The 12,432-nt window shown below is 41.9% G+C and overlaps 1 protein-coding gene across 2 annotated transcripts in view; it reads left to right on the plus strand.

Moving 5' to 3' along the window:
* GLRB (glycine receptor beta) overlaps positions 1-12,432 on the plus strand; it is a 163,218-nt gene that overhangs the window by 95,043 nt on the left and 55,743 nt on the right. For both annotated transcript variants that reach the window (XM_073576486.1, XM_073576475.1), the window contains exon 4: positions 4,232-4,299. In XM_073576486.1, the coding sequence (XP_073432587.1) occupies positions 4,232-4,299 (68 nt within the window). The remainder of the gene's footprint in view (positions 1-4,231; positions 4,300-12,432) is intronic.

The following is a 12,432-nucleotide window of genomic DNA, read 5'->3' on the forward strand; positions in this document are numbered from 1 at the left end:
CTGCATCTGTGTTTGCTTTTGTCAAGGACTTTTTTTTTTTTTTTTTCCTTTTTTTTCTTTAGCCCTTTTTGTACCACATCAGTGCATGTGTCATACATGCATAGAGCCCTGGTTAGTGACTAACATCACTGATAGGCATACAGTTGTTGTTTTTTTGACAGGTCTAGTTTAGGGACAGTAAACGGCGCCTACTAAAGTATTTTTCTTCCGTATTTTTCTCTCTATAAGATGCTCCGGATTGTAAGACGCACCATAAATTTTGAGATCTCTTGGTCCCAAAATCACATCTGTGCATGCGCCGGCGGCCATTTTTTACTGGAACCATCGCACACACAGGGAACAGTGGAAATGCCGGGGCTCTGGCCTGTCGCAAAATGTCGGGGCAGCGCCGGACACACAAGCAGCACCGCTCGCTGGGCACCGGAGGCACCGGCCAGCAACCGCCGGACACCCCCTGATCATGGCATGTTCGCTTTGTAAGACGCACCCCCATTTTCCTCCCAAATTTTGGGGGAAAAAGTGCGTCTTACAAAGCAAAAAATACGGTAAGTAGTCAGTGTTAGTGCCATAGTTGCGGGTGCTTACCCCACCGGCCTCACAGATATTGTCTTTTCCTCATTTTATAAATGTACCCATGTAGATGCAGTAGGGATGAAAAAATTTTGGGACCTTGTCCTTCACATGGGGTTAGTTCTGAAGCCAGAACTTCGGCAATACTGGAGTGTTCATGTTTTATACAACACTCCACTGTTCTGCATGGCTATGACCCATAAAGGCTTTGAGGCCATCCAAAAAATTTTGCATTGCAACAATAATGCACAGTGTCCTCTCCGAGATTACCCTAATGTTACCTGCTTTTCAAAGCTCATCCGGTTATAGATCACTTCAACGAGTTTGCTGTATACGTTCCCCAAAGGGACATCTGTGTGGATGAGACACTAATACATTTCAAGGGGAGGCTCAAATTCCAGTAATACCTTTCCCAGTAAGCGGGCCAGGTACGGAATTAAACTCTGTAAACTGTGAGAGAGTACCTCAGGGTACAATCCACAGGTTTAGAGTTTATGAAGGGAAGGACACCAACATCCCTCTCTTCAAATCCCTCTCTGCCGTTGCTACAGCAGCATGTGGTACTGCCCGAGAAAATCGGAGAGGCCTCCCTAGCACGCTAATTAAGCAGCTGCTCAGAAAAGGTGAGAGTGAGAACAGAGCCCAATGTAGTGACAACATACAGGTTGTCAAGGAGAAGAGGGATGTTGTTTTCTTGACCACCATACATGGTGCTGGCAGCACCCCCACTGTTTTACGAGGTTTCTCTACATGGGTCACCCCACCAAACTGTCCTTGGGTACAACAAAAACGTGGGATTGTGTGGGGGGGGAGTTGATCTCTCTGATGAAGTCATCCAGCTCCAAGATCCAAGCTGGCCATGCACATCGTACAGATTGCAGTGTACCGTATTTTTCAGATTATAAGACTCTCCAGATTATAAGACGCACCCCAAGTTTTGAGGAGAAAAATAGAAATGTTTTTTAATAAAATGGTAGTGCTTCTTATAATCCATGCATCTTATTGCTTACCAGGGGTGGTGGCTGCAGTGACTTTTGTATAGAAGGCCGGGGTCACACTGGCGAGGAATATGGACGAGTGAGAGGCGCTAAAAGCACTCATTAGATACGGACAAATGATTCTCTATGGGGTCCCTCGCACCAGGCGTATATTTCTCATCCGTATTCTAGGCTCCGTGCCAATCGCAGCATGTTGCGATTGTCAGCGTACTACGACCGTAATACGCCAATGCAAGTCTATGGGTGCGCAAAAAATACAGATTACACACGGACCACACATGTGACTTGCGAGAAATACGCACCCGGTGTCTTTTAGCAAAGCCGGCAATTCAGTGCGCTATACAGTAAACTCACACTGACAGTTTTGATAAAGAAACAAAAGAATAGATATAGACACATAGAATGTGTGTGTATATATATATATATATATATATAAATATGTGTGTGTATATATCTATTCTTTGGTTTCTGTTAGAAACCCTGTCATTGGGCTCCATTATATGTCCATTTTGCAAGCCTGCGAGAAATCTCGCCATACGGATGCCTTACGGATGCTTACATGCGCAAAATACGTGACCATACCTTGCTTACGGATGACATATGGAGCACTGTTTAGGGGCCATTCATCCGTATTACGCATGGAAAATACTGACCGTATTTTGCGTCTGGTAGTGTGACTCCAGCCTAAGAGAGTGCTTCATACCCTCTACACAATTCACATATGCCAACCTGATTCCCTGTATACAACTTGCGTATGCCATCCTGATTCCCTCTGCATAACTCGCATATGCCAATCTGATGCATTCTGCACAATTTATGTACACTAGATCAATTGCAATTTACGGTCACTTGTGCCTAAACAGAGGAAACCTCTAACTTCAGGGGCTTTCCAAATTCGACATTACACCCGCAGACCATTCCATCAAAGTCTACATTCCAAAATGTTACTCCTTCCTTTCCGAACACTGCTGTGTGCAAAAACAGTAGTTTTCCCAAATATATAGAGGTATCTGTGTACTCAGGAGAAATTACACAACAAGTTTTGGGGTCCATTTTCTCCTGATACCCTTGTGAAAATATAAAAACAATTGGGGCTAAAAAATTTAATTTTCACAGCTCTATAATTTCTGTGAGGCACACAAAATCTAGATAAATTCCTTGAGGGGTCTACTTTCCAAAACTGGGGACACTTGTGGGGGATTTCTGCTTTATTATGCACAACAGGGGCTCTCAAAACACGACATGCCGTCCCCTCTAGATTCCAGCCATTTTTGCGTTCAAAAAGTCACAGTGCTGCTTTCCTTCTGAGCCCAGCCATGTGCCAAAACAGTAATTTTCCCCCACAAATGGGGTACTGGTGTACTCAGGAGAAATTGCACAACAAATTTTGGTGTCCATGTTCTCCTGTTACCCTTGTGAAAATAAAAAATTGAGGGCTAATGTAAAATGTTCATTTTTTTTTTCCTTCCATATTGCTCCAGTTCCTGTGAAGCACCTGAAGGGTGAATAAACTTCTTGAATGTAGTTTTGAAGCTTTTGAAGGGTGCAGTTTTAGAATGGTGACACTTTTGTGTGTTTTCTGTCATATAGGCCCCTCAAAGTTACTTCATATGAGATGTGGTCCCTAAAAATAAATATATAAAAAATGGTTTTGTAAATCTTGTTGGAAAAATGAGAAATTGTTGATTTAACTTTTAACCCTTCTAACTTCCTAACAAAAAAAAATGTTTAAAAAAATTGTACTGATGCAAAGTAGACAACACTCTGATTTAAGGGCATAAAAATTAATTTTTCAACATTTTTGCCAAATTTCAGATTCTTTTCACTAATAAACACAAGTCATGTGGAACAAATTTTACCACGATCATGAAATACAATATGTCACAAAAAACAGTCTCCGAATCAGTGGAATTATTTTGAAGCGTTTCAGAGTTACTACATAAAGTGGCACTGGTCAGAATTGTAAAAATGTTTGGCCTGACCATGAAGCTGAAAAGAATCTTGAGGTGGGGGGTGGTAAAGGGGTTAAGAAAAGTTGGGGAGCACTGGTCTAGGCTTGATAAGTTTTAGTTTTTAAAATTCTTAGAAAAAGCCCAGACCAGTCATCAAACTGAAAGAAAAAACTTGCCGGGGCACCCGGCTGAAAATGACATTGGGTGCACTTAACCTCATGCTAGCCTGTCCTGGGGCAGTATAGAATAGAGGAGATGGCAAGCTGGGGATATACAGTATAATTGTCTTGCATAAAGCTGGTGAGTCCTGTTTTCTCCCATTCGTAGATTGACTGCTCATTGAAAAAAAAAAAAAAAACCTGCATACTCAGGTGAGCAGTGGGGATAAAATTAAACCAAGGACTAGATATTTTTGACCTGGTGGCAGGTCCTCTTTAGAACATAAGTCTTGTTGATTAGTCCCTGTTTCCCAGCACCTTGAACCCAAGCCTCGCCAGCCTCCTCCAGCTGCTCCTCTGACACTGGGCAACTTCCATCGTTCATTTCCCGTAGAAAGTATTCCTGCGCTGTACAGTGTCACCTATTTTAGGTCCTTTGGAGACTACATAGGATTATTAGGAAATAAATTTTGAAATCTTACTTGGAAGAGGCGGTGTTGTCATCTTTGTCTTTATCGTCAGTCTTTCTTTAATCCTTTTTCTTTACTTGTAGGTATTCCAGTCGATGTTGTAGTCAACATATTTATTAACAGCTTTGGATCTATCCAAGAAACAACTATGGTATGTAATATTTTATACTGCACGTTTTTTACTAGTTTATCATAATTTGTGTCTTACAAAAAGACGGTCTTAAGTGCTCAAAATGTGATGCAAAATAAGAGGTGTCTGTAGAGCCAGGTGTCTGCAACGTCTCATCCATTACTAGTCTCTGTTAAGGCGGCTTTTTTCCATTGATAAAGCGGCATGAGGGCTTATTATTCTGCAGGAGGAGTTGTTGGTTTTTTTTTTTAGGTTTCTCTATTTTTAAGCAGACATAAAAAAAAAGTGGAAACACTGCCTCTTTGTCTTTTATTCTATCAACATGACAGTTGTGTTCTGCAAATTCAACAGAAGAGTTTTTTAGAACTCCTCCATCCAGGTTACCAACTGAAAAATGTGGCTTCAGAAACTGCCGAGAGTGCATGCTAACCCCAAACTGGTGCCAAGAAAAAGGTGTTTTGTTTTTTGTTTTTTCAACTCATTCTGCAAAATGCAAGCCTTCCTATAACAGTCAGATGAGAAGGGGTTCTAGTTCTCAGAATATGATGATGCAAAATGTTTTTTTGTGCCTGAGTAAAAAGTAACAAGTCATAAAGTTACAAAAATCTGGTATTGCTGTAATAATGCACTGAAGAGTTAGTTTTCTAATCATAATCATGGGATTTAGATGAAAACTCGAACATAAGTGGTCAGGAAAAATCGGAACCTATCCTCAGGGTATGTGCACACGTTGCAGATCCGCAGCGGATTTGACTTGCAGATCCGCAGGCATTGTACAGTACCATGTTAGCCAATGGGATTTCAAAACCGCAGTGCACATGCTGCGGCTTTTTCCACGGTTTTAAATCCGCAGCATGTCAATTCTTTCTGTGGATTCCGCAGCGATTTGACACCTGTTCCATTGTCCAGGTGTCAAACCGCAGGGGAAAACCGCTGGCAAATCCGCAGGTAAACCGCAGGTCACTTTACCTGCGGTTTTACCTGCAAATCCATGCTGAAAAATTCACAACTCAATCCGCACTGTGTGCACTCACCCTTAAAGGGAATCTTCATTTTTGGCCTATAAGCTGTGGCCACAGCCATCAGGGTCTTATCTACAGCATTCTGTAATGCTGTAGATAAGCCCCCGATGTAACCTGAAAGATAAGAATAAAGAGTTAGGCCGGGGTCACACTAACCAACACAAAATACGGTCAGTATTTTACATGCAATACGGATGAATGGCCCCTAAACAGTGCTCCGTATGTCATCCGTAAGCAAGGTGTGGTCGCGTATTTTGCGCATGTAAGCATCCGTATGTAATCCGTATGGCATCCGTATGGCGAGATTTTCTCGCAGGCTTGCAAAATGGACATATAATGGAGCCCTATGACAGGGTTTATAACAGAAACCACAATAGATATAGACACATACCGTAGAATGTGTGTGTGTGTGTGTGTGTGTGTGTATAATATATATATATATATATATATATATATATATATATATATATATATATATATATATATATATATATATATAAATATATATATGTGTGTGTGTATGTACTCTGTGTCTATATCTATTCTTTCGTTTCTTTATTAAACCTGTCAGTGTGAGTTTACTGTATAGCGCACTGAATTGCCGGCTTTGCTAAAAGACACCGGGTTCGTATTTCTCGCAAGTCACATGTGTGGTCCGTGTGTAATCCGTATTTTATGCGCACCCATAGACTTGCATTGGCGTACTACGGCCGTAGTACGCTGACAATTACAGCATGCTGCGATTGGCACGGAGCGTAGAGTACGGATGAGAAATATACGCCTGGTGCGAGTGACCCCATAGAGAATCATTTGTCCGTGTCTAATGCGTGCTTTTAGCGCCTCTCACTCGGCCGTATTCCTCGCCAGTGTGACCCCGGCCTTAGATTATACTCACCCCGGCGTTCGGTCCGGTCCGATGGGTGTCGCCATCCGGTACGGCGCCTCCCATCTTCTAGCGATGGCGTCGTCCTCCTTACTTCTGCTGCGGCTCCTGCGCAGGTGTACTTTATCTGCGCTGTTGAGGGCAAAGTAAAGTACTGCAGTGCGCAGGCGCTGGGAAAGGTCAGAGAGGTCCCGCGCCTGCGCACTGCAGTACTCTGCTCTGCCCTCAACAGGGCAGATAAAGTACACCTGCGCAGGAGCCGAGGGAGACGCAAGGAGGAGAACATCATCGTATGAAGATGGGAGGCGCCGGACCTGACCGTGACACCCACCGCACCAGACCGCGCCCCCTGGTGAGTATAATCTAACTTGTTTTTCTTATCTTTCAGGTTACATTGGGGGCTAATCTACAGCATTACAGAATGCTGTAGATAAGCCCCTGATGGCGGTGGCCGCAGCTTATAGGGCTAAAATGAGGTGACAGACTCCCTTTAAGTAATCAAAAAATGTTATGTGTCCTAAATTGGTACCAATAATAACTTCAACTCGTTCAGCAAAAAAGCAAGTCTATACATGGGTCCATAATATGTCAATTAAAAAATGAGGAATTTTCACATTATTGGTAGCTCAAAAGCTCTGGGGAAAGCGGCATGACTTTAAAAAAGAAAAAAAAACAGAATCCCACAAAATCTGCTTTTTTACAGTTTAATTTCCCCTATTTTCTGAGGCTTTCTTCTGTTTTGGAACCTTAGGTGCTCTGCAAATGTTCCACTAAAATCTACACCCAAATGGCGCTCCTTCACTTTCGAGCTTTGCTATGTTTTTGGAGACATTGAGTAAAAACACTGCGGGGTCCCTCTTTCTTCTATTTCCACACTTTCAAAATGGAAAACAACGTTTTTTTTTCCCCCCACTAAAATGTATTTTTTTTTTTTTTTTATTTATACAGTCCAAGGTTACAAAATTCTAACACCTTTTATACCAGCGAAATACCGTTGTCATCAAAATGCTCACTGCACCCAATAGATGAATTTCTTGAGACGTCTGCTTTCCAAAATTGGGTTACTTGCAAGGGATTACTGCTGAGAAGCTGATCAGGGGGCATTCGCAAATTTGTGCAATGAAATCTGTGATCCAAAAACTAAATGATGCCCCTTCTCTTTCAAACCTAGCCAAGCGCCCAAACAGTGATTTCTGATTACATAGGGTATTACATGCTCTGGACACCGTGCATAACAAATTGTAGGTCCCATTTTCTCTCATTGACCCTTGTGAAAATGAAAAAGTTGGAGCAAAAAATATTTACCGTAAGTGAAGACTTTTTTTTTTTTTTTTCAGCCGAATGTTAAAAAATTCAGTGAGACATCAGTATTGTCAAAATGTTCACTACACATGGTGTGTAGTGTACGAAATGGTGTCTCTACAAATGTGACACGAGGTCTACAATCTATTAGTCAGATCTGTACTCCAAAAATCAATTAACGCTCCTTCCTTTCTGAGCCCTGCCATGTGCTTATAGAAGCACTCCCATGAATCATGAGTCATGAAGTCCCTGCATGAGTCATGAGTTGTGGCAGGAGTTGGCGGGGAGATGACTCATCCAGGGAAAAGAGACTTCCTGTTTCTAGATGGAGAAAAACAGAAGAATTATCTGGGTAGAAAGGCAAAATGGGCAACTGTAAGTACACAGTGCTGTATAATATGATGATTACAAATATATTAGGAGGATAAACACTCTGATGGGAGGGCCTCTTTAAATAGTAATTTTACCACATATTGGGGATTTCTGTGTACTGGAGAAATTGCATAACAAATTGGGCTTTTTTTTTTTACTGTAACCCCTTGTCAAAATGAAAAATTTGACTCCCATGTGAGCGATGTTAGGTGTTCAACCAGATTTCTGTAATAAAAAATGAAATTATGGGATCTTTGCCATCATTTACATTTGTTTTATACTTATTAAATAAACTCACTTGTAGGTCATGCCATAATTAGAGAAAATAATAATATTTGACTATAGCGGCTGAAACTTTATTGTGACATGATGTACGTTCAGGAGCCGGGGATGGTCTAAAGCAGATGTCACCGCATAAAGACTCCAGAAATGATATTGCAAGCAGCTTGAAGTTTACTGTTGACACCAAGGACAGATTTCCCATTTCTAACCCATTGCAGATATTCATTATGTAGCCCATGGCAGCCAGTAAAACATTGCTGTCGTATTTTTAAGGTTATGGTCTACCAACGATAAAAGTGCATTTTTAAGATTGATAACTGTTTTCGGCACATAATCCTACCGTTGAACCCCCTGTTACTAGGTGCAATTTTAGCAGGACATGTTTGCTATCTAATGTCACCTGGCTACAATTTCAGAACATAGCGTACATGGAGTCAGTTAAAAGCCACACATGGGATTTCAGGACTTATTTGAAGAAGCCAAATTGACTCTTAATGCACAGATAAAAAACACAAGGGATTATTTTGTGTAGAGATATATGTATATGTGTGGGCACAAGTGGCACATTTCACTTATTGAAAGTACAAGTGTATAAAGATTTAGCAGACTCTGGAGTTGTGGTACCTTGTTCTACTGTTGAGAGACACCTGCATAAATATGGCCTTCATGGAAGAATCATCAGAAGAAAACCTCTCCTGCGTCCTCACCATTACGTTCAGTTTTCAGAAGTATGCAAAAGAACATCTAAACAAGCCTGATGCATTTTGAAAACAAGTCATGTGGACTGATGTGGTTAAAATAGAACTATTTGGCCACAATGGTCAAAGGTATGTGTGGGGGAAAAAAGTGCACATAATTTCAGGAAAATAACATCTCACTAACTGTTAAGCATGGGGGTGGATCAATCATGCTTTGGGGATGTGTTGCCGTCAAAGGCACTGGGAACATTTCATAGGTAGAGGGAAGAATGGATTCAATGACATTTGAACAAATTCTTGATGCAAACGTAACACCATCTATAAAAAAGCTGAAGTTGAAACGAGGATGGCTTCTATAAATGGGTAATGATCCTAAACACATGTCCAAATCCACAACAGACTACCTCAAAAGGCACAGGCTGAAGGTTTTACAATGGCCCTCACAGTCCAGATCAGAGCATATCATTGAAAATCTGTGGCTAGATCTCAATAAATAGAAAGGAAATGTGTCTTCTTTATCTTTTAATTCTTGTAGAGATCACTTCATCTCCAACTTGCTTAACTGTTACAATACCAGTAATTTTGACCAGGGGTGCCCAAACTTTTAAATGCCTATGTATATATAGTAATGTGTTATCTCTCCTGTAAAATGTAAGAGAAAAGCTTCATCTCCCACACACTTTTATATTTTCTAAAGGTTCACCTGGTAAATCGCAGTAGAAAATGTAATCCTTCTGCTGCTGAGTGCATTTGTAATGTGACTTTGAACACTTGCTGCGCCAGAAGCATAAGGGCTGGAGGAACGATCCTGGGATCGTATTATATCTTAGCAGAAACAAAAGCTTCAATTTCTGGTTTTACAATGTGTCAGGTGCCTACTCCCACTAATAAAAAATTGTAAAATCCTGGTATTTGTGGATTTCAAAACTGTGGAAATTGATTTGGCAGCAGAATGGTTAAGCACATGTAAACTGATTTAGTATAAGGTTATCTTGTGTTAAAAAGATGCAAATTGTCATTTTATTTAATTTTCTTTTATACCCCTCTCACAACCTTTCAAAACTAGCCAAAAAAAGGGGATGGGACTAAAGGGGTTGTCTACCACTCGGACAGATCCTTCATAATAACATTATTCCCCCATGTAATAAAAAATAACCACTAGACTCTCCTCCAGTGCGGGCGCCATTCTTGCAATGTCCGCTTTTCCCCTGACCAGAACGGTGGACACCAGTCGCATACCTCTGCACTTGCCTTTTTTGACATGTCTCTCTTTGGCATTCCATTTACTGATGAAGGTCTGATGTGTAGACCGAGACGTTTTGTGTTGAATTGCACTTACTGCCCAATGAATGCCATAATCAGTTAGTCCTCTGCGTGCCAAGTTTTCTATTTCTTCATTGGAACAATGTTGGCACCTTCTCTCCCCATCAGCCCTGCAGTCTCAGCAGCTGCCTCATTTTCTCCTCCTGCAGGAGTAACTGACCTCTACTCTGCGGGTAACGGGCTACTTATTGGCTAGTGGGCTCACTTGACTTAAAGGGAATCTGTCACCTAATTTTTGGCCTATGAAATGCGGCCACCGCCATCAGAGGCTTAGCTACAGTATTCTGTAATGCTGTAGATAAGCCCCCGATGTAACCTGAAAAAGAAGAAAAACGAGTTAGATTATACTCACCCGGGGGTCCGGTCCAATGGGTGTCGCAGTCCGGTCCGGCGCCTCCCATCTTCTAGTGATGACGTCCTCCTTCTTACTTCTGCCGCGGCTACTGCACTGCGCAGGCGTCGGGAAAGGTCAGAGAGGTCCGGCGCCTGCACACTGCAGTACTTTACTCTGCCCTCAACAGGGCAGATAAAGTACGCCTGCGCCGGAGCTGCTGCAGATGTAAGAAGGAGGACATCATCGTATGAAAATGGGAGGCGCCGGACCGGACCGCAACACCCACCGCACCGGACCGTGCCCCCTGGTGAGTATAATCTAACTTGTTTTTCTTATCTTTCAGGTTACATCTGGGGCTGATCTACAGCAGCTGTGGCTGCATCTGATATGCCAAAAATGAGGTGATAGATTCCCTTTAATGGAACATACATCTGTGTTTCAAATGGTTGAACAGTAGCGAGACATGCAGTCACGGCATTTCGAACGTGGCATTCGAGCATGCTGAAGATACTCTGTTTACGCACAAGCTCGGATAACACCTTATCGCTCATCACTATTGATAACCCTATTAATGGGGTTTTCAGGACTTGTCACACTTTTGCAGTTATTCTATATGACTGCAAACAACTGAGTTGTAAGAGTGTGCAATGTGCACATTGTCACAATTCCCCTGTATTCACATCACTACTGGGCAGTTACTTAACCACAAGTATGTGATCTGCATACTAATACGTGCTGACTAGATTTTCATCCACACTGCTCAATACTCAGTTGGAGAAACTGCCGAGAATACAGAAAAAATGTGACTGCGGTTTACCGAATCGTTGCAGTGTGTACAGTCACGTAGAATGACTGCAGAAAGTCGTCTAGAATCCGGAATTCACCTTTTAAGTTTTATTTTAAGAATACCGGAGAACCCCTTTTGAGCTTTTAAGAAAGTTCGAAATACCAGTTGAGTGCTGGAGAAAAGCGGAATTTTCTTAAGGTCATGATAATGGGGGTGGTAGGCTCACCTAAGAATTACCTCTGGACCGAAAAGCCAGCTTTTCTAGATGAACGCGTGAATTGTGAAGGCAGAGGTATGTAGGTGGGAGACGCACTAAATGTTTTTATACTTCACCCGGACTATAGCTAATCTGCCTGCACGGAGTAGCTAGAACAATGTGTGATTCATTTAGTTTACCTTCAAGCGACTATAAGAAAAAACTGCGTTTGATTGATGTCAGAAATTCGAGGATCTCTAATAGAGCATGTGGAACTCGATATTAACGCCGTGCACAAGTTCCCATTATTGGCCAATCAAAACAGTGGCAATGGCATAGAGCGAGCACTCAGAGGGACCTTTTGATCTTGCTTCCGCTCTTCTCCGATTGGGTTGTGCTCTTAACCGCACATACTTGATACTTAACATTTCCTTTTTCTTGGCTGAGAACCCAACATCCAGCATAACTCTGCACCACTAACTGGAGCCATCTCCTCCTTAGTGTAACGCTGAACTTGGTTTTCCTCTCTAAGCCTACAGGCTTGCCATTCTCTGGCAGATATTTGGCCCCACTACTGATTTATTTTTAATTCTTGTGAATGTTTTCTATATTTATTCTCCAGCTGACTTTTGTAGCTTCTGATTCTGGCAGATTAGCATGATAAATACCATTCACATGGTAGGTCGATATCTTGTGGTACCACGTTCTGTGTGCTATTTATTAAAGGACATGACATTTGTGGTTCCGGAGAAGTGTAGTTAAAGTAAATTATCACCTTGTTACAAGCCGAGTCATGGAAGGATGTTGCCAACAACACCCATTAGAAGTAGTAGCTTGCACCATAATCTCTAACATTAGCTGACCAGGGTAATAGGGCGATGGCTGTCAGTCATCCTTGGGAACGCAGTATGTAGATCCTATTTATTATTGAGGGGGAAACCTCCCATGAAGCTTC

The sequence above is a fragment of the Dendrobates tinctorius genome, unplaced genomic scaffold, assembly GCF_039654945.1.
Source record: "Dendrobates tinctorius isolate UK_male_01 unplaced genomic scaffold, ASM3965494v1 ptg000008l, whole genome shotgun sequence".
NCBI classification, from domain to species: Eukaryota; Metazoa; Chordata; class Amphibia; order Anura; family Dendrobatidae; genus Dendrobates; species Dendrobates tinctorius.